This window comes from Zootoca vivipara, chromosome 3, assembly GCF_965207765.1.
Source record: "Zootoca vivipara chromosome 3, rZooViv2.hap1.1, whole genome shotgun sequence".
Classification (NCBI taxonomy): Eukaryota; Metazoa; Chordata; class Lepidosauria; order Squamata; family Lacertidae; genus Zootoca; species Zootoca vivipara.
Window position 1 is genome coordinate 108,606,797 of NC_142586.1, and position 23,259 is coordinate 108,630,055.

The 23,259-nt window shown below is 45.0% G+C and overlaps 1 protein-coding gene across 3 annotated transcripts in view; it reads right to left on the reverse strand.

Moving 5' to 3' along the window:
• Window positions 1-22,291, reverse strand: part of RTN4 (reticulon 4) — a 57,622-nt gene extending 35,331 nt beyond the window's left edge. The window contains exons 1-3 of one of the 3 annotated variants that reach the window (XM_035110956.3): window positions 21,513-22,291; window positions 8,498-8,554; window positions 4,924-7,278 (exon numbers count right to left, since the gene is read on the reverse strand). In XM_035110956.3, coding sequence (XP_034966847.3) covers window positions 4,924-7,278; window positions 8,498-8,554; window positions 21,513-22,059 — 2,959 coding nt within the window. In that variant the 5' untranslated portion in view covers window positions 22,060-22,291. The remainder of the gene's footprint in view (window positions 1-4,923; window positions 7,279-8,497; window positions 8,555-21,512) is intronic. The other 2 variants (XM_035110957.3, XM_035110958.3) reach the window with 2 other exon arrangements.
• Window positions 22,292-23,259: the final 968 nt, after the last annotated feature.

Here is a 23,259-nt window from a genome sequence, read left to right on the forward strand (position 1 = left end):
ACTGAAGTTTCAATTTACTCAGCTCTTGAGTTTCAATTTACTTCTTCATTGTTACTTTAGCTTACCTATCTTCCGCTGGGACCATGCGCATTGATTACAAAGTCGTTTCTGGGTCAGATTTTCCATGCCTTTTATAACAACAGGCAGTTCTTTTCCATGCCTATACCACCATTTCAAAGCGAAAAGTGGGTTGTTGTTTTCCATACATTTTCAGCAGCAACGTAACTGCTGTTAAATGCTTGCCACAACCTTCAACTTCAGTCAAAAAGAGCTAAGGAAAACAAAGCCTTCCTTTTCAACTGCACTTTAACTGCCTTCTGTTGTGTTTGTTGTTGGCAGCATCCGCACAATACCTGTCTGTTTTTAAAACACGTTATACATAATAAACAACTGACAGAGTTCAAGTGGAGAGCAAGAGAAGTGTTTTCTATTTTTAAAAGCTAGTTGCGCAGCAGGCAGATTAAGGAGCAGAAACCATAGCTGTGGAACACACTTTTAAAACCAGTTTAGAAGTGGCTAGATAAATGTATATTAAAACTAAAAATGTCAGAGCAGTGGGGTCTCTTTGTATTATTAATATTTCAAGCTTTTTGATGATTCACTTCTCCATCAGCATCAGCAAAATGGAGAGTTATCGCCTTCCAAATACAACTGTTTATAATTTCTGTAACTTACTGCAGTCTGACTGATCGGATTAGTTAATTTTAAGGTATCATTCAATTCATTTACTATGCATAACACATTCATATTATTCTATGCTTGCCTTTGGCTGATGCTATTAAATACAAAAATTGTGCCCTAGTTAAAATATTTATGGGATATCGAATGTTAGGTAAAGGTAAAGTTCCTCTGGACGGTTAAGTCTAGTCAAAGGTGACTGTGGGATGCAGTGCTCATCTCGCTTCAGGCTGAGGGAGCCAGTGTTTGTCCACAGACAGCTTTCCGGGTCATGTGGCCAGCATGACTAAACAGCTTCTGGCGCAACAGGACACCGTGACAGAAGCCAGAGCACACGGAAACGCCATTTACCTTCCCGCCGGAGCGGTACCTATTTATCTACTTGCACTGGTGTGCTTTCGAACTGCTAGGTTGGCAGAAGCTGGGACAGAGCAACGGGAGCTCACTCCGTAGCAGGGATTCGAACCACCAACCAAGAGGCTCAGTGGTTTAGACCACAGCGCCACTCGCAACCCTATGTCAAATGTTACACTTACTTGAAGTAGGTTTATTGCTTTCAATAGCTCTACTTAAGGCATTATTAACATTTTATATCAACCAATATCTATAAAATCAGAACTGCTGTACTGGGAAGGACTGCTGCAAATTTCAGATTTCTAACACAGCAGGTGTTTCCTAAGCGATGCAAAAACCTTCAGAAAGGAAATTCTGAAAAGGTATGTCTAATTCAGGACCCAGCTCTTCAAGTGTAGCACAAGAAAGGCATAAAACAGTGGTATGAGGCAGACACCTTTGCACAGAATTAAGCCTTTGCTTTTAAACCATAAGCACAGAAATGAAACATTGAAGGGACATCACAATAGGCGACTCAGAGGTATCCCACATCAAGGCGAAAGAATGGCTCTGTTCTGTGCCAGAAGCAGTTTTTCCGCTGAGTCAGAGGCTTATGCATAATTCACAGGAATCTTTCAACAAGGGGCACAGTGTCCTGAAGTGGAAAGTCACACACAACTGGAATGTGGCAAACAATTCTGTGCAACAACAATAAGAGGTAGGAGACCCAACAGGACTGGCAGGGGGAAAGATTCTGCCCAGACACGGTTCCATGACTGCCCCCGCAAAGCAACAATTTCTGTTGTTAAGCAGGTCCTGCTGAACAACAACACCTGAAAGTTTCCTTATCACCTCAACACAGATTCTTGAGATTTTCTGGTGGCTGTTCTTTTTGTCCCCAAGTTTCCTTAGCATAACTCCTGATGCTTCCTGAACTCAGAATCAAAAAGGGGGATACGGGTATGCTGTAGAATAAGTGGACACTGGAGTATGAGAAGCACCAAGAATAAGCTCTCCCCCCTCTTCCTCTTAGTTCAGCAGAGCTTCATCAAGAGATGTTCTGGGTGGACTGTGAACTTCCTTCCCTAAGACTCAGCCATACCTGTTTCACTCTGACCGTGGCAGGAAAGATTGTTACTAACTTACATGGTACCGTCAATTTATTTGGTACTTACAAAGCTAAAAACAGAAGGCAGATTTCTTCTCCAAAGGGCCTGCGAAAGCTGCGTCGAAGGCAGCAAGATTCTAAAAAGGAGGGATGGATGAGCAAGAGTAACAGGGAAGTCTAGTGCTTTGTGCAAAAGCTGTTTCAGTTGGGTAATGACCCAGGAAAAGGCATCATAGAAAAGGTGGTTTAAGGAAAGGTTTAAAGCCATCCAGATGTTGGAACCTGTGGCCTTCACTACGCAATTGGGCTCCAGTGCCCATTAACCCCAGCCAACAATGGCCTGAGACTATGGGACTTGGAGTGCAACACCTGGAAGGCCACATGCTCTCTATCCCTGGTTTAAAGCAGGGGTGGAAAACCTCAGGCCTGGGGGTCAAATGCAGCCCTCCAGGCCTCTCTACGTGGCCCTCAGAAACCTCCAAACTTCTATATTCGGGCCCTGGCCCTAAGTCCTACCCCAAGTGTTTCTGCCTGGCTGGAATATGCCCTTGAACTCTAACAATACTTCTTGCTTGTCTGGATGGAGACCAGAGGAAAGGGGAGTGTAGAAACCATTATCCTGTACAAAGATGGCATTTGAATTTGCTTCTCTCCACCCACCCCCTTCCCCGCTTTTGCCTCTGGTGCTGCCCACCAGTGGCCCATGTCCCTCAAAAGTTTCCCCCAGAGAAGAGATTGAGCTCCCTCTATGTGAAAGAGATTCTCCACCCCCTGGGTTTGAAGGAAGGGAGAGAGCCATACAGAGGATAGACGAGGGAGCTCTGGGCCTAATAGGTAGCAATAAGAAGGGTGTTTTTAGAGAGCAGGAGATCTTCAGGCTGTTCCAAGGGGTAAAATTGAAGGAGGGTGTGTGCTGTTGCCGAAGCAGGAGAAGCAACTGAGGAAGGGCGCTTCATACGGTGTGGGCAACAAGAGAGGTGAATGATTCTGGTGGCAGCGTTCTGGATGAGGTGCAGACAATAGTCAGATCAAAGTTCCACACACTTTCATCTGACTACTGTACATCCAAGGAACCCCAATTGGGATTGCTTCTATTTCCCCCTTTTTGTGATGGCTCTGTACTCAAACCTGTTGTTGGTATTGTTGATACTATTATTTCTTCGAATTAGTTCATTTGTAATTGGAAATCAATAAAACACAATTTTTTATTTTTTTAAAAAAAAGTCTGCATGTTTATCCGAACCCTGGGTAAACTATGATAATTCTATACAGGTGACTTTTCCCCATGGTACCAAGTAGGTTGTGCTGACTAGCCCAACCTCAGACGCACCGCCATGATCCATCAACCCTTCAGTGTGCAAGTGTCCAAACACTTGGGCAAAGAGCTCAAGCAGCATTGAAGCCAACAGTCCTTTCTCATTGTTTCCCACTCAGCAACTTTTATAGAGAAGGTAGACCAGGAACCACTTCTGGATTCAGATGGTCTCTATGTCTAGCTGTTGCATCCAATAAGTAGAATTCATTGGAGAAGTGTAGCTAACTGGCAAATGAAGACTTATCCTCCAAGAATTTGTCAACCCCACTTTGAAAGCCATCAATCACCACACCTTATGGAAGCAAATTCTTTAAGCTAATTATCTGCATTCTAATAGACAGGGAGAAGAAGAAAAATCTCTGTTCACCCTCAGCACACCTCCATCATACTTTTTCAGTCATCTTTTCTCTAAGCTTAAAAGGAAATTCTTCATACAGTGCTCCAGTTTTGATCGTTTAGGTTGCCTTTTTCTTCTTTTCCAGTTCTGAGATACCCGTTTCGAAACAGGGTAACTGTGCAGAGTATTTCAAATACAGCCACAACATAGGTTTATAATATAAACCTCCACTTCTCCCAAAAAATAAATTACAAAATTGTCCTGTAGCACCTTAGAGACCAACAAAGTTTGTTCTGGGTATAAGCTTTTGTGTGCATACACACTTCTTCAGATACACTGATACACCAGACCCTTATATATAGTGGGAGGGTGGCGTGGGCTTTTTCTCAGAAAGGTAGTAGGAGATGGATGATTGACTCAATGGGTATGGTAAAGCTGTGACTGTTAACGACTGCAATTAGTCAAACAGGAAAAAGCAAGGGATAGTATGCAGGTGACCAAAAATAGCCACTGCACAATTTTTCCATTTTTTAAAAAAATTATTTCGACTGCGTCAGACCAACACAGCTACCTACCTGAATCTTCTCCTAAAAACTTTATATAAAACTTTCCCCTAAAAATTCCTACCTTTTTGTCATCATTGCACACCAATAATCCCAGGAAGTGAATTGGCTAAAGAGGCTCAACTCTCTAGACTGTGTCTAGAGTTGCCCAAACTTGGGTCTTCAGCTGTTTTGGGACTACAATTCCTATCATCCCTAGCTAGCAGGACAAGTTAGAGACCCAAGTTTGGGAATCCCTGGTCTAGAGTATCCAGATTAGAAGTGCCATCAGCAAGCATCACCCAAAGGCATCTTCTGGCTTAAACAAATTCTACACAGAAGACCCAACAGAGGCAACAGTTCTGAAGCAAGCAGCAACACCTCCTTCTATGTGCAGCATAAAATTTCAACCTCAAGCAGTTATGTTGGGAAGAAGGGCTGGGCAGCAGGCAGAGAGGAAGGAAATTTAGACGGCCGCTTTCTGAGCCGACGCCACCACAAAGATGTACAGCCAGATCGTGAGACACACATTTTCAAGAGGGACACAAGCCATGGCATGCTGAAGAAACACATTGATTAGTGAAATGCAAAGGAAGTGAAAGCAGGTTACCTGTAGGCTTACTCAGCTTTGATGAAAACATAGGGGCGGATTTCTCCTTTTCCTTGACAGAAGCAACTCCACTCTCAGCTCCCTTTCCTACACTGTCTAACTTTTTCTCTGCCGGCGAAGAAGTAATATCAGCTGGGGCCAAGATCTCTTTAGTTGTTTCATGCACTTCTCTGTCCAGTTTCACGGAGGGTTTTCCCAAGGCACGACCTCTCTCTTCATTTTTGACTTGCACATTCTTTAAAGAAAGGTCGTGGGCCACCTCTTGGCAAGGAGACTGCCTTGCCTCCGATTCAAATGCATCACGAGGCTCTCTGCGTTCAGTCTCCTTCGACACATCTTTTTCCGTAGCTCCCACCACCGACTTAGCAGCTTGATAAGGAGCTGTGGGGAAATCATCCGTCTCTGGAGAGGATTCTGCGGACAACACAATTTTGCCTCCCACTTTGAGCTCCTTGGGAACAGGAAAATAACCTGCGCCAGAACGTAGGTCTTCCATGTCTAGTTCCTTCCATGTCTTCTCCTCCTTTGCCAGATCTGCAGCCGCTACTTCTGGAGCCCAGACAGTGGGTGCATTTTGGGAGGGTTCAGTCTGAGGCTGGAAGGATTCTAAGTAAGGCTTGCTAAAGGAAGGTGGCAACTCCTTCTGCTTCTCCTCCCAACCTTCCTTGGATACAATCTGAGCAGCAGATGCGGTGGTTTTCTCTTTCTGAGCAAGAACGGGTTCTTGACAACTACCAAATAAGTCACTTTTCCCAGGTGCTTTCTCGTGAAGCTTGGCATATTCAGGTACAGGTTGGGAAACACATTCTGAAATCATCTCCTTGGATTTCTCTGCAACGGCCGGTAAAGCGGATTCATTGGAAACCTTAGTTTCTTTAACTAAGTCACATGCAATGGATATATAAGAATTCTCCAAGTCTTCCGCAGTTGTACCATTCTTATGGTCGGGTTCCTTATCGGCAACATCAACCTTGGTTTCTTGTGCTTGACTTGCGGGTACATTCATTGCCTCCTGATACGAGGGAGGCTCCTCAGACTTCTGCATTACATTATCATAGTCGTTCTCGTAATCACCAGAAAAAGCTTCTGAAGAGGAGGTTTCAGTTTGCACGGCAGGAGCAACTACCCCAACAGCGCTTGCATTCAATGGTGCTTCCATGACAATATCTGGCAAGACAGGGGAAGGAGCTGTTTCAGACCCTCCTTCGAAGGAGGGGCAGAGCTGCACGGCCACATTCAAGGGCTCTTGCGATGACTCGGACACCTGAACCAAATCGATCTTCGTTTCGTAAGCAAGTTTGGGGCTAATTGCATCATGAAGTTCATTCTCATATGCTTCTTGCACTAAATCAGGAGTAAGACCTTCGGGCATATTGGCCAGAGCATCAGTAGACGCCAGCAGATTCTCGGCTTTATCAGATTCAGCATTCTTGCCCTGGCCACTTGCCAACTCAATGTGGGCAACACTTGGTTCCGTGCCAAAATGGGCCTTCATCTCTGCTATCTTTTTCTCATCTGTTTTATTTTCAGAAGCCTGCTCCTCCACCAGAGACTTGGCTGTGCTGCCCTCAACTGTCACAGCTGATTCAAACTTGGCACAAGTAATGTAATCTTCTGAAAATTCTGTTGAGGCTTCTGGAGTGCTGGGGAAAGAAATATCTTCATTGCTGCTTTCATGCTTCTTCTCGCTCTCTTTTTCAAAGTCTTTTTCTACCGGCAGAGTCTGAGCCTCCTCCATGTCATGTTTACCTATACCATCCATCTGACTCCTAGCCATTTCTTTCAAACTGCTGCTTTCATTGCTAGCCCATGATGGTTCAAAAGGCTTGAAATCCACATAGTCGTCCCTTACAGAAAGGTCTACGAAAGCCATATTTTCGTCAGGATCATGCTTTCGGTCTTCAAGAAATGCATCGTTATCGTGCTTCACAAACAGCTCGACAGGGGATTCTGGAGAGGAGTCCTGCTGGTGTGCAGATAGTTTTTCTATATTAAACACTTCATTGGTGCCTACTGGTTCCTTCGTCTGAGATGAAAAGAATAGCCCTGTCCCCGTGTCAGAGGGCACTGCTTCTGAAGGTTTCCCTTCTGAACCACCAGCATCGCCACCAACATCTGCAAGGAATGGGTTTCGTGCATTTTGGGTAGCAGCGGTAAATGCCTGGCTTTCAACCTGACCGTAACTGCCCTTTGTAGATAGCCCGCCTGTTACTGTGTCGGGGGCTGTGTAGTCTTTAAAAGGATTGGCTGAGAGAGGAGAGAGAGAGGGAAGAGAAGCGGTAGCGTCAAGCGGGGCTGCAGCGAAATCTTCTCGCCATGCACGACCCAGCTGCTCCTGCAAGTCCATACCTTTGTCTGTGGCCGTGGACAGAAAGGAAAGTTAGCGAAGAGTGCAAGTGGTCTGAAAGTTAAGGCAAGTTTTAATGACAAGATCCCCTCCCCAAAAAAACACAGTAGCTAGCTCTTAACACTTACACCTAGAAAGGTTAGTAGGGAAAGCATGCAATATTAAAGCTAAGAGAGGGTAAATGTAAATGAAGCAGCAAGTATTGTGCAATCCAATACGGTTAGGGAAGAGCTTATGCAAAGTACAGTACACAAGTTTTACGCAACAGGCCTGGGAAATAGGTCTCATTCTCCTACCCCCTCTCTCTCTCTTTTGGAAAAAAGCAAGTGAATAATAACAACCCTGTGAAGAAATAATATTGATGTTCTCTTAACCATAGCCAAGAGAGTAGGAGAAGGCGATAAATAATGCATTTCCTCTCCCTCCCAAGTCTTCAACTAGGGTTTCCATATTTTGAAGAGCCAAAAAAGAGGACGCTATGACTGCCGTTAAAAGCAAATAAATGCAATTTGTCTCAAATCTTACCCCTGAAAAAGAGGGTGTGTCCTGGGAAGAGACTACTCATGGCAACCCTACTTAACACTAACTGTGCTTAAGACCGAGCAGGTTCCCTCCGAACTAGCATTTGCAAGCCAACTTCAAGCCCGGGTAACAATGGGAATCCTGCTCAGCATTAACCATGGTTAAGAGCCAATGTGAATGTTAACAGTAAACTGGGAAAGAAATACAAGGAGGAAGAGGAAAACTCAAAGAATCTGAAGCCCAGTCTCTTAATTATGCAATTAAGAGATTGGCAGGATCACCTTCATCATACACCCAACAGGTGAAAAGGCAAATCAATTTCAATTATGGTAAACTGCATTAATGCTAACAGTTCATTAATTGTAACAAATTAGAGCCAACTCTATATCAGCAAAAGCAACTACACCTTTAATAGTTATTCTGTTAATAGTAGCTACAAGCTGTTCCTAGGGAAAAGTTCCAAGAATTGATGGACAGCTGCAGTTTAACTGTAAAACAGAAACTGTCCAAGCTTGAATTTCGAGCCACTTTGAAACAAACAAAACATGTTTTACAAATTTAGAAGACTTTAGTATTCTTGGATCTGCGACAACTTTTTTTTTTTAGTAAATACATCTAGAAACTATTAGTGGGGAAGGAAAACGCAAAGGACACGGGGGGGGGAGGGACATACTCTAATGCAAAAGGCTAGCTGAAATAACTTGCCTGCAGAAGAGTGCATCAGAGGGTCAGATGCAACAGGAAGAGCAAAAGGGGTCTCATCTGAAAAACAAATACAGTATGACCTCAGCAGAAATAAATGTGGAAAATGAGTTTAAAGAAGGGAAAGAGGGAGAAGAGAGTATTCAGCATTCATATTTCTAGCAGATATTTTACACCCATATTTAAAAAGAACGAAACGAGAGAGAATTCGCATGCAGGATTACTCTGTTTGTCACAAAGTGGAGAAGCTTCTGCTAAGAAACACTCCTCCCCTCCCCGCCCCTCCAGCCACTTGCCCCAATCTTAGATGCAGGCCTAAATAGGAACGCCCAGGAATATTGACTCAGGATCCACCAGCCAAGAAATTCCAGGGTGTTTCATCTACTACACTTCTTTGCTAATGTAGGTCATTAACAGGTCACTTAAAACTCCACCCAGAATTCCACACAAGCAGATGTGATTCACACGGTTACTCTCCTTCATCCCCCTAAACATATGAATATGTACATTAAGCAATTGCATCAACTGCATCGGGGGGGGGGGGGCAGCTATTGCTAATTGACTGCAGTGCAGAAATAAGGAAAAGATGTTTTAATATTATATTTGGGACTGTTTTAAATGCTACGTAAAAACAAATCAGGTTGTATAAAATCATGAAATAGCATAGGGAGAATCAGTGCTCAAGAGTGCATGTATGTCCACTTACTCCCATGTCAAGGTTGAACTAACATATTTACGCTGAAGCAAACATCAAAAGAGCTTTGATTTAACCATTAGCCCTCGCCCAAGTCTTATACATCCTCCAGTTCACATCTTGCGATCAACTATTTAAAGAGCATAGTAGTGGCAGGATGATTACTAGCTATCCTTCCTGACTGATCCAAGAAGCAACAGAAAAAGTGTTATGCAAAGGGCGCCACCTGTGCCCTGCAGGAGAGCTCTGCCAGAGCCTCACTTAATGATTAAAGGACTATGAGCAAGCCAGTGCACATCTAAGATGATGCAAAAGCTGAGCAATGCACACCATAGCTGACCATCAACAATAGGGAATGGCTGGCTTGAATTATGCACTATACCAGGCATCCCCAAACTTTGGCCCTCCAGATGTTTTGGACTACAATTCCCAGCTTCCCCAACCACTGGTCCTGTTAGCTAGGGATCATGGGAGTTGTAGGCCAAAACATCTGGAGGGCCGCAGTTTGGGGATGCCTGCACTATACGGTGTTGTGTTTTTCATGAGGCCGGAGGAACATCGCCCGGCTGTGAGGCGTGAAGGCCGCTCCTTGCAAGGCCCTTTTCACCTGGTCTAGGGGGCGAGGCCCAGACGCACCACCCCTACTAAAGAGGGTCCTTATGAGGCTGGAAGAACATTGCCCAGCTATTGTTTTATTGATTGATTGATTGATTGATTGATTTAATATGCTGTAAACCGCTTTGAGATTTTTAGTAAAAGATCCCCTTCATGGAGCACTGCCTTGTCGTTGCGAAGGGGCTTAAATAACTTAGAGAAGTTATGTTTTGACCAAACGTGATCCACCTGGAGAAGGAACCGGCAAGCCACTCCAGTATCCCTGCCAAGAAAACTCCATGGACAAAGACTCCATGGGGTCACGAAGAGTCGGCTGCCATACAGACAATCTCTACTGGTGAATAAGTACCAAAATTCCAAGCAGGAAGAAAGACTTTTCAGTGGTGAATTCCTTCCTCTAGAACGCCATCCAAATGTCACTATTCTGGCGACAATATTATTATTATTATTATTATTATTTATTATTATTATTATTATTATTATTATTATTATTATTATTATTATCCACTGCATTTAGTGGGTCTTTCTCTGCTTCCTGCAGTTGCTTTCTCTCTCTCTCTCTTGTGTTTCCAAATAAAATAATTATATTTCTATTTAGTTTTACTATTAGTCCACTTTTTTATTCTGTTATTGCTTTGTCCTTGTTAGCGAACCTGGTTTTTTTTTTTACCAGGACAGTGGCCTAAAGACATCAAACATACACTATGATTAACATTTCCCAGCGTTCTTATTGTGTGGAGTTACATCACACACACACACACACACACACACACACACACGGCCCTGAAACTTCTGAAGAACACAAAACAGGAGAGATGCTTTGCAACATACACTTAAATGGTGTCCTGCTGATTTGTACACATTCTATTTCCAAAGCATCCAGCATAAAATGGAGCCAATCTTTTATTTGGTCTTTGATTTCTTGAAAGTATTAAGCCGCACAAAGAGATCAGATTACTGCACTGCTCAGGTTGCCAAGTAAAGCATCCGAGAATTAAGGAATGCTAGTTTGCCTCTGTATGCTTACTCAACAAAGCAAGAGATCCGGTGGAGGAGAACAAAGATGTACATTGCAAAACCAAGACACTATTAATGCATGCATTTATTTGCACAAGATGCAGAAAATGGTGTGGGTGGGTGATTATCTCATCTTAATTTTTTACATTGCCTGGTTTCCCACACCAAGTAAATTTTAAGGGATAGAGAGAGTATTATCATTTATTGAATTTATACACTGGCCTCCCTCCAGAAGAAGCCCTGGGTTATCTTTTTTTTAAAAAGGGAATTATTAAGAGGATGGCTGAAGAACTTCATGGGAAGCTGAAGCGTGCAATGTTTATTGCTACATGACATCTGAAAAAACAGCTTTCTCCATATTGTAGGTTACTAATACAAAATTAATGCTGCAGACTAAGTGCTGCTCATGCAGGCAGAGAGTGGAGCAGATTGATACAACATATTTTGCTCTCAGTTCATGTTGCTACCCTATTATCTGTTAAAAGGGCATGAGAAAGGGTGTACCATAATGTCCGTTTGGAACATTTTAATTATTTATGCATAGCTAGACAAGCATCACTTTGGACAATGAGATATGAGATGGATTTCCACATTAAAAATTGACCTTCGTGAAAATCTGCTATCTGAAATGAGAACAATTAAATGGCATTGATGAGGACTGTCAGACATTTGAAATGTTAATTTATTTAAACATAGAATCATAGTATCACCCCCTGCAATGCCTTTGTAATGGATCGTTTCTAAATGTGCATATTATCAAAACCTTTCCAAGTTATTAAACTGCAAAGCAGCAACTACTACTTATCATCAGAAGACAAGACTACTGTTAATATCTATTCTTCTTGCTAATTTAAAGCTGCAAATGCAAAACTATCTTAAGAATTGTCCCTTAATGGCATACAAATATGAAATGTGGGCATGCAGACTCTAATACTGAGGTTATGCATCCATTTACTATTTCAGAGAAGACACACCCCCTCTAAGGAGAGGGAGCACGAACATCAATGAGGCGGCAAAACAGGAATTATTTGTTCTGCTGCACAGGAACACACCTCAGAACCTTTGATTCCACAATCCTGCTCAAAGTATCTTAACTCCTGGTCTCATACGAACATAAGTATCTCACACTGGTATATTAACTCCTATTGGCAGTGGTTCTCCAAGACTGAAAGACTGAAACCACATACACTCACAAGAAGTTGATACATGAGAGAGAAGGGAGTATCCCAGAAGATAGGATTAATGGGAAGGGGCCCTTTTTGCCCCCTAAGCTCCAATTTATTGATCAATGTAATTTAGTTATTGTCAAAGGCTTTTTAAAAAATGGAATGCAAGTACTAATTTCTTTAAGGATACGTTTTAGATTCACATTTATCATTTAGTTGCTTTCAAATGCTTACACAAAAAGAAGAGTATAAATACCATCTTAAATGATTTGCCAAGAGAAATCATCCATTCTAGAAAGATAAGAACTAGAATTTGAGTTGATTGCCACTTAGGACGGATCATCAAGCAATAACAGTGGCACTCAAGTACACACACACAACCTCACACACACACACCACAGCCACCCTTCTCAGCTTCTTGGGATTGACTCCTCCTCTTCCTGAAGCACTAACAGGAGAAGTGAGGCTTCCTGGAACACTATAACAGGAGATGTGAGGCTTCTGCTTGCCAGGTGCACAGGACTGTACCAAAACATGGCAAGTAGGAGCCCTCATACTCTGGCCACAGAGCGGCTTAAATATTAGTCCAGCTTTGACTACAAATACATTAGTACAAGCAATGGAATGAAAAACAATGAGAAAACAGATCAAAACAAGGCCACTTACTTGCTTACTTACTCACTTGCAGCCATTCTGGCATTATTACAAAGCCATTGCAAACTTACAACTGTTATGCAAATTCAACAGTGAAATAAACAACACACATTTGTACAACAGTTGTATCCGCTGACTTCCCAGATGCTTCCAATCACTGCTGCTGTGCACAATTAGTATGTACAGCTACAACTGGCTTTCCCTCTCAGTAATGACTAGACTTTCATAAAATCAAGCTCATTTTGTCTGAGAACAGAAGGTAATGATTTAATATCTGTTCCCTACATACTGGCGTTTGAACCTTTTGAACTCAAATCATAACCTTCAAAAATATTTAATTGCTTCAATGAATCTGCATACATTTCTAAACAAGAAAATACGCCCAGTGCAATAACAGAGAAGGGCAAAAGCCATTTTGCAGAAGTCTTCCGAAACAATGTTATCAGAACAGTTACACTCTGCCAAAGCTATCAAGCTGAAAACACATAAGCTCTGACAATCATGAGGTCTCCATACAACCAGACCTGCAGAAGAGAAGTCACAGCCCAATCCCTGTCTTATTTGCTGTACTCTGGAAGAATTCCCAGGACCCCACTGTTTGCAACTGTTTCCCACTTATGCCTGGGAAAATGTAAGGCTCTCCCAAGCTCATCAAAAGTATGGGCAGGGATGGGGCAACGCCTTGGGTTCAGAGGCCCATGTTGGAAGTCTGTGCCAGTTTTTGCTAAGCTGCTGCAGGCAGGCAGCCAGTGTGGCTAGCCCACCTGTTTGAGGCTCTCGGCCTGTGTGAACTGGCTGGGGAACAAAACCCCTGTGTGAAGAAAGGGGGGGAGCCCCATGTGTTCTTGCTGATTATCTCAGCAAGGCATTGTAGAGGAATGCAAAGTATATACTGAAGGAAGGGAAAAGGAGAGAGAAAAGCGAACCAGTGGAGGAGGCTGAATCCCTGAGAAAGAGCGAACACAGAGAGACACGCAAGTGCGGATAAAAAGAATAAAATTTAGAAATTGAAAGATTTACACGTGGAGAGATGTGTAGTAGTGTAAAGAGAAGGATGTGTTTTAGAAGCACAAACTTCCTGACTGGGAGAGATCCAACTGCAACTCCTGGGAAGAAGCACATTATAATCCTGAAGTCAGGGACTACCTTACTTCTGATCTTTTTAAGCAACTCTGGAAAGTCTTTGATGTGAAATAATGGGATAGATGCCTTAGATAAAGGGGGAGAAGAACAGATTCAAAGATAAGTTGACTACAGGTAGAGGGAGAAGGCAGTATAAGCTGTGAGAATGGGGGGGGGGAGAACCAGCAGGATAATTGTGTGTTGTAGTGGTGCAGAGAGAGTCTTGGAGTACAGAAAGGGAAAACAAGGGAGGATTTAACAGGGATTTGTTTCAATGAGAAAAGGGAGTTCATCCCAACAGCATATGAAAGCTGAGAAGAGCTAAAAGTATGTGGAGATGATGACAGGTATTCAAGGCAAGTTTCCAACACCACACCTTCTCAGGTAAACATTTGTGAACCATGCAAATACCCAGTGACATTCTTGTGAGCTGCTGCCAAAACTTTAAAGTTGTTATCCTTTAATATTATTGTAAATAGAAATAGGATTTATGGTGAAACCCTACCGGAACTGCAGTCCTTGTTTTCAGAAGGAAAAATGTGATACAATTCAAGAAGGCATTTACGTACAAAGCGTACCAAGCCTTAACTAAAGTTGTGCATTCTCTATGTATCCACCAGAGGTAGGGAAGCCAAAATGATGCTCTCCAGATGTTGGTGGTAGACTACAGCTCCCATCATCCCAGATATGGTAATCAGCCATGCTGGATGATGTAAGCTGTAGTACAACATCCGGAGGGTATCACATAGCATCACATAGCAGGACCAGAGAAGCAAAGTAGCCACAATCTCCTTTGGGGGGAGCACACATTTTCACACTAAACCATAGTTTAGCTTGATGACTTTGGCATATTCTTCTCCCTGTTGCTCTGCTATGCCTTCAGCTTGACCAGAGATGGTGTGTATCTCCATTCAAGGACCAAAAGTGCCTGCTCAACCTGGCACATGCCAGTACTAAAATGTGGCAGGTTCTTATCCAAGAGATGTTGTTTGCAGATGACACAGCTTTGACAACGCACTCCGAGGAAGCTCTACAAAGACTCCTCTCAACCATTTTGCCCAAGCCCTCAGGGAGTTTGGCCTCGCCATCAGCCTGATGAAGACCAGCATCCTGAGTCATGATGTCACCAGCTCTCCACACATCAGAACTGGGGACCACACACTAGAGGTAGTAGACAATCCCGTCTACCTGGGCTCCACCATAACCAGCAACCTCTCAATTGACTCTGAGCTGGACAAGCGTATTGGCAAGGCAGCTATGGCAATGGCTTGCCTCTCCCAAAAGGGTATGGGAGAATGTGATGCTAACGACCAATACCACGATGAAGGTCTACCTGCTTGCGTGTTGAGCACACTGCTTTGTGCAAGTGAGTCATAGGCAACTTAGAGCCTTCCATATGCACTGTATCAGAAAGATTTTTGGGCATCACATGACAGGGCACCAAGTTGACGACCAGAGTTGAAAACACCATTTCCACTGTGTGTGTTTCTCCTTCTTGCATACTGGGGCAAGTGATCTGTTGTTAGAGCAAGCTACCATCAAGCAATGTAGAAATCATAGAAATTGTAGAATTGTTGCATTGGAAGGTATCCTGGGGGTCATCTAGTCCAACCCCCTGGCGAACAGACATTCTGTTGTGGAGACTGTAACCTACATGTAAGGTGCCATTTGGCACCTAGCTTATATAGCTGAGTTTCTAACACTGTACTGTGCTGTTAGAAGATCTGGTTATGTGGCAGAGGACTGCATCTTGGGAATCCCAGCTTTCATGTTGAAATAATGAGTTTCTAGTCCTTATGGCGGCAGAAGCAAGCTTGAGAACATGTAAGCAGTCAGCATCTGATGAGGACTCAAAGTGGCTGGGGAAGATAGAACTCCTGGATTCAAGAGTTTTCACTGTGGTCAACCGGATGCCTGCAGGAAACTGGCAAGCAGAACCTAAACACAAGAGCATTCTCCCCTCCTGTGGCTTCCAGCAACTAGAAGCATTGCTCCTTCAACCATAGAGGAAAAGCATAGCCATCCTGGCTAGTGGCCATTGACAGCCTTAGTTAACTATGCACTACAATGAAGTATTTTCTATTATCTGTCCTGAATCTTCCAACTAGATTTCCACAAGCTCTATATTTATGAAAAAGGAAGAAAAACTTCTCTCTGTCCACTTTTTCTGTGCCATTAACTCACCTCAACCTGTCCTAGCACCTACCTACTTCTTCCCTTCCGATTATTTCCACTACTCGTTACCCTATCCCAGGTTGTTCAAAAGACTAACTGCAAAATTAGGCAAATAGTAATAATAATGCAAATTTGCTTAAGCTGCATAATTTTTGCAAACAGCAGGATATGAGCTTGTTTTTGACGAGTTAAGGTCATGGCTAGATGCAGCATCTTCATAAACAAGAATCTGGTTACACACTAGGAAGTCATATGCCAAGGTCAAAAGACTGAGCAGAGTTTCAAGCACTCAATTAGAAAATGCATACTTCCATTTATATCCACTGCAAGCCAGTTTTTGCCAAGCTCTTCACAATCTATACTCTAGAACTGAGCTCCTGAATTTAAATAATATGCACACTGAACACAGAATGCAATTCCTGTGCTAAAAGTTCATATTTACTCTTTTACTAATAACACAATTAAAAACCCGCTGCAGGAGGACAAACTATTAGAAGCGAGTCAGAGTTAGCTGCTAACTATAGAGAATCCTCAGAGATGGAACCTTATCAGTTCTTAGTGATTGTTCATTGGGTTATAAGCATTCCAGCACCAGCTTTTAGTGGAGCAACTCCAGCCAAAGAAACAATTCAAAGGCTATAAAGGTAAATGTACCCCTGACCATTAGGTCCAGTCGCGGACGATTCTGGGGTTGCACGCTCATCTTGCTCTATAGGCCGAGGGAGCCGGCGTTTGTCTGCAGACAGCTTCCGGGTCATGTGGTCAGGATGACTAAGCCACTTCGTTAGACTCCCTCTCCACAAGACAATCCAACCATGTGCTGCATTAACAGGCAAGCCTTGGCTACCCACACAAACACTCCATTTGAATGAATCAGCATTCAGAGAAGTTCAAAAATTGCTCTCGACATGTGGATGGCCAACACAGCCAAATACTTTTCTAGTGAGCACGACTGTTCACACACAGAGCACTCTTACCTTTCTGTAGTATGAAACAACATTCCACTGAAAGAGAACAACCCTTCAAAATTATTTGCTCGTCTCAAACAGGAAGCAAAGCTACAAAGTAGCCGCAGAAATATGCCAAAATGTATCGACCCTATTATTTAAGGGCCATGATGCAATCGACCTGCCCCTATATACCTGTGCTACTGGAGAATTACTGTGTAATTAAGCATTTTGCAGAAGGAGCTGACAGAATATGGACCTGTGTTACTTCAGAATGCAAGCTGTGGTTGGTGAGGGGACATATATGTTGTTAATTTCCCATATGCAAAAACCTCTCTGTATGTAGTAAACCAGAATATCAGGGAGAGACAGCTTTCAATATGGCAAAACACAAATGGGACACACCCACCTGTTGTCAAGTGGGGGAGGGAGCACCTGCAGAAATGGGGAGAGCTACCTAATCAGCACATGAAAAGACCAACATTTTAGTGGGATCAAATGAAAGAATCACTGGGTTCTAGAAATGATGAAACTGCAGGAAGCAGAACACCCCTTGTTTTGAATCTGGGGAGAAGGGGAAATAGTAGCATTTTCCACAATGAAGGGGAAGTGTAAGACGGAAATACTAGGAGGAAAAACACCAGTTATTGATGGGGAAAAAGTGGGGGGAATGCGCAACCAGAGATTGACAGCAGAGTAGCAAATATGTGGTTGATAGAGTAGCAAAGTGAGGTTAACTGTATATTGCATAAACAAGGAGAATACACCTAGTTAATACTTGGATGAATACCATAGATTCTCTGGAGATCAGATAGCAGCTCCACAAATGTTTTCTCCCTTCAGGACTTTGGCAAGTTTCTGGTTCCATTTAATTCTAACCATTCTATTCTTCAGATGTCGATTTTCATTTAGGAATAATAAAACCACCAGCCACTCTCCCAAGCAGTCACAGAATTTTTGTGACAATTCCCACCCTGACCAGATTATAAAGTCCACACACACACACACCCCTTTCCACTATATAAACGTTTGCGACACAAGACAAGGATTTCTTGCTGTCATTTTTAACTATCTTAACTATTAATCCACTTTTATTTGCATCTCATTTGTGGGCATCAAGTTTGTAGTTAAAACACATCAAGTCCGTTTGTAATTGATCTGATGCTTATACAATGTGCTTTCTACTGAGGTCTTTCCTTTCACTCCTCTTTGTCCTACTTTGAGACTGTACCTTATTAAGCTTCAGGGTGTTTTGATACATCATTCTCTTTCTTGCAATTTCAAGAATCTTGGGCACAGCCTAGGCCAGGCACCCCCAAACCTCGGCCCTCCAGATGTTTTGGCCTACAACTCCCATGATCCCTAGCTAACAGGACCAGTGGTCAGGGAAGATGGGAATTGTAACATCTGGAGGGCCGAAGTTTGGGGATGCCTGGCCTAGGCTACCTGAACAATTGCATCTTCCTATATTAACCTCCCAATGTGATCCTCAGGTGAGCACCTTCTCTCAACCCAATCAACTTCAGAAGCACAGTTGGTTGTGACACAAGAGAGAGCCTTTTCTGTGGTGGCTCCCATATTGTGGAATTCCCTCCCAAGAGAGGTTAGACTGGCTCCAACTTTATCATCCTTCTGCTAGCAAGCTAAGACCTTCCTGCTCAGACAGGACTTTGAAAACTAAGGTACTGTACTGTATTGACATGCTGATCAATGGCCTACTTGTTAGGGCAACTATATTTTCGCTGCTGGTGCTAAATATGTTCTGATTTTATTTTAATTATCATTTTAATTATCATTAATATTTTAATTATCATTTTAATTATCATTAATATTTTAATTATCATTTTAATTATCATTAATATTTTAATTATCATTTTAACTGGTTCGTTTTTATTGCTTTGTATTTTATAATGTTTTTAAATGTTGTACGCCACCTTGATTCTCAACTTGGGAGAAAGGCGAGGTACAAATACACTAAACATGTTTTGATACATTGTGCACAAGTGCAGAGAAACTACTTTCACTACACTTATCCCCTAGGATGGCTAAAGGGCAAAGAGCATCTATTTACATGTTTGCTCAACCCCATATTCCTGTCATATACTTCTATCAAGAACTACTTTAGAGTTCATTCTGAATGCAGCACTGTCAGAGAATATCCAGAGGCTTTAATAGCATGCCCATCTCATACACAGAAAGTGAACATCTACAGACATGCCTTTAAAAACTAATACTGTACTATTTCTGCAGCATCCGTTTTTGCCTCTGCATTATTAAAGGCACTACAAAGAATGACAAAGGGGACTGGAAAATACTACTTAGGATTTCCAGCTGATTCATACTTATTGCTAATCCTTAAAACAGCATGAAACTTGGAGGGAATTTAGTGCTGTATTTATTATGCTGCTGCTGCTGCTGCTTCTCTTTTCTTTAACCTTTTATTTTGATTCTGTACTATTAACAACAAACAATGACATCAAAAGGAGTGTAGTATGTAAGCGTGAAATGCACAATGAATGAAATTAGCACATGATCCTCACTCTTTTTTGTTAAGAATCGTAATATTATTTTTGAATATTTATCCTCCCGGTAAGTCTCTCCATAAAGTATTGTGTGAATCTGGTGCTGACATTCTCCTGCCCAAATCATTTCCTATCATTCTTCTATTCTCTGTTTCTACTTATGAACAAATGCTTTCTGAATCATTACAGCTATGCTTTTTCATGTTTCTAAGGGGCAGATATCTGCATTTCAATGTACCTGGGCTTTGTTAAGCGCCTTGAATTTCCAGACTGAAGGCAAAGAAATATTTGAAAGAAGCAAGAGAGAGAAAGAGAGGCAGACAGAGAGAGAAGTCTGCATAATGCTTCTGTCTGGCGCGGATGCTGGGCGGTGGCAGGAGGCTGAGTCAAGTTTGCTGGTTCCATATACAGGAAGGGAGGTGCTCATTCTGAATCCTGCCTGCTGTAAGGAGGACCAGAGACATCACTCATCTATTCTAGATCCAGTGTGTGCAAAGAAAAGGCGGGCTCTCTGTGACAATAGACGGGCTGGATGTAGAGGCTTCAGTTAGCCTGCAGACAAAAAGATACGCGCCTATGCTAGACAGTGGGGAGAACTGGGGGTGGGCTCCCCCCTTAACCCTCTTCTTAATCCTGAATGAAAACGGGGGGGGGGGGGGCTTTTCTAGATCAAGAAAAGAACAAGATGCAAAAGCACCAGGAATGGGAAGTAAGCAAAGAGGAGGAGCATGAATGACCAGGGGGGGGGGGGGGTTGAACCAGCTTCTTGCATTAATAGTTACTGAAATTGTAAAGTCTCCAAAAGTCGGGGGGCGGGGCGGAATGGCAGTTACCCTACCCACCTTCTCAGCACACAAGAATTCTTCCTGCTCTGGAACTATTCCTGTAACACCCTAGATATTTTTTTTTTCTTCTCTCCCTGTCCCCGGCAGTGTTGGCATTCGGAGCCCGTCAAATAAAATGCCTTTGGAAAAGGATGGGCAACAACAGGTTCCAGACACAAAGGAAGATCTCAGCTCTTCCCATGACAGATGGCAAAGCGCTACTTACGGCCCCTGAGTATTCTTTAGGGGAAAGTGGCAAGAGAGCCTACGTAACGCGCTCACTTAGCAGCAAAGCCTTTCCCGGACCTGCTACGTCCACGCGCACGTGTACCCCACAAAGCGCCTGCCACTCCCATCTGCTCCATTGCAGAGCCCACCCCCACCCCCTCGCCAGCCCAATCCACCTCATTACATTTCCAGCAGATCACCTTACAACCCGAGAAAAAGAACCCCGCCTTTTTGCCACTTTAGCTAGGACAGTTCACCTTTTCCAACGGAGCAGTCTCCGTAGCGCGGGCCCGCGCACAAATGCACACACACCAGCCACTCCCTTCAGAAAAACCAGTCACTGTTCCTGACCACTGCCTCCCCGCCCCCTCTTCTCTTCTCATTGTGCCCCACTATCACACACACACGGCTCCCCAATACATCCACTCACTCCTTCCCTGGCCCACCAGCTGCGCCTCGATCACCCCCCCTGAACCCCCAAACTCCCCACGGCCACTATTCCTCCGCATACCTGCCTCCTCAGCCCCTTCCCTACTTTTCCCCTCGAGGAGCTCCCGCCGCCTTTCTCTACCCTTACCTGCAATGCCCGCCCCCACCCGCACCCCCGAGTTCGTGCCTCAAGCCTTCCGTTTCAACAAGTCCTCCAGCTCCCCACCCCAAAGAAAACCCCGATCTCTCCTGGCTCCTCGACACGGCTGCCATCGCCGCCACAGACACCTCCCTCCCCCCAACTCCACCCCAAAGGAAACATGCCCCACACCCCACCTCCCCGCCATTTTCCTCAGGGCTCCCCGGCCTGCCCCTTCCCTCCTCCCCCCACCAGGAAACTCTCTCCCCACAGCCTTGTAAGGCCACTCCTGCCAGTTTCAAACCCCCACCACCACCACCAATAAGTCTGAGCCCAACCCCCACGCGGAAACTCCTCCCGAGGCCCCCGATCGCCACAAAGCCAATCGGCCACACCCCTGATCTCCCCTCGGGGGATCCCCTCGGAGCTCCCCCTCCCCACTTCAAGTCCTCCTCAGCTTTCCCCCTGCCTCGCGCGCGAACTCACCAGGCGAGCCTGAGGCGGCGCCCTTCTTGGCAGCTGTGGCGGCGGGGGGCTCCTCTCTCTTAGGCGGCAGCGGGGCGCTGCGCGGAGGGACGGCGGGGGCGCGGGGCTCCTCTCGGTGCGGCGGAGGCGGCGGGGCGCTGCGCGGGGGGTCCTTGCCCTTGCCCTCAGGCGGGGAGAAGTCGGAGGCGGATGGAGAGAAAGGGGATGTGGTGGAAGAGGGCGCCTCGGGGTGGCTGGTCCAGATCGGCTGGGGGGCAGGCGGGGGCCCTGGGGGCTTCTCGCCCAGGTCCCGCAGAGGCGGGGCAGAGGCCGCCACTGGGAACGGCGCCGGGGCGGGTGCGGCGGGCTTCCTCTCCCTCACTTCCAGCTGCTCGTCGTCCACTTCGTCGTCGTCCTCGTCCTCGTCCTCTTCCTCGGGCTCGCCGTCGTTCTCCGCCACGAACTGGTACTGGAAAAGGGGCTGCTGAGGTTTCCACTGGTCCTGCCCTCCGGCTCCCCCCGAGGTGGCGGTGGAAGAGACCAAGGGGGACTGGTCGGGGTCGTCCATGGCTCCTGCTTCTGCTTCTGGGCGAGAACAATGAGGAACAAGAGCAACTCACTCGCTGCTGCTGCTTGGGCGCAAAGGAGGCGAGAGAGAGAGAGAGATGGGAGGCTGGAGCTCGCCTCGCGCACCGTCGGAGAGGGAGGGGGGAGAGAAAGAGGGAGGGAGAAAGTGAAAGGAGGAGGGCCAAAAAAAAAGGGAGGGAGGGCGGCTGCGCAAATGCCTCCGGAGGAGCCGGCGCGATGCCTCGGGAGGAAAAAAGGGGAGCCGCCGCCACCAGTGTCTCCACGCCCTGTTGAGTCACAGAAGGCGGCAGCAGCCGCGACAAGTGCGCACAACTCGCAGCCTCCGCGCAATGAGCAGGCAGAACTTGAACCGAGTCTCAGTAACCCCCCCCCGCCCCGGTTCTACTCCCACCCCCCCCCCGGGCGCGCTTTGGAACGAAAGGGACAACCCAACAGACCAGTGAGGAAGGGGGGCAAGGGAGGGCGCTACCAATTACAGGAGGAGGGGGAGGAAGAAGCGCCAGGCGCGCACCCTACGCTACTATGGCTCCTCTTTATTATGCAGCAAAGAAAGTGGTTGGTTTTGCGGAGAGGCTGATCCTGGTAGTGGGAGGTGGAGGTCCTGAAGTGGGGGGGGGAGTTCGGTCTTTGGCGCGCGAGGGCGGGGTCCGGACCGGAATGGACTCCAGCCACGCTTCGCCCTCCCCTTTCGAGCATCTTTCAGAGGAGGAGCCGGGGAAGACCTCGTGCCTTTTGGGGAGGGGAATGTTGGCTGGCGATTTTTCTCCTACTGTACGTAAATTAGCATGTTTAAAGATCCAAGCTGCTAACGTCGTCGCTTAAAGGAGGTGCTTCTTTCACCAAGCCTGTTTTGAGTTATTGGCTGGGGGTTTTTTGTTTTTGTTTTTTGCATGACTCGTTTTTTAAAAAACTTTGGATATGGAAAACTTTGACAGCCGTTCAGTGGCTAGCGCTGCTCAGAGTAGACCCACTGATGTTAATATTGACTTGGTTTTAATAGGCCTTGTCTAGGTAGGACATCATTGAACGCAACCCTTTAATTTGTACCTGCCCAAAAGAGATGCCATGGAAAAACATTCAGGCATGCCTTGGCGATTTTAAATTAAATTGCTGGCTGAGCATCCCTTTGACATTCCGCTGCTGGGCATAATAAGGCTGGTCACTATAAGAAAAGAATGCT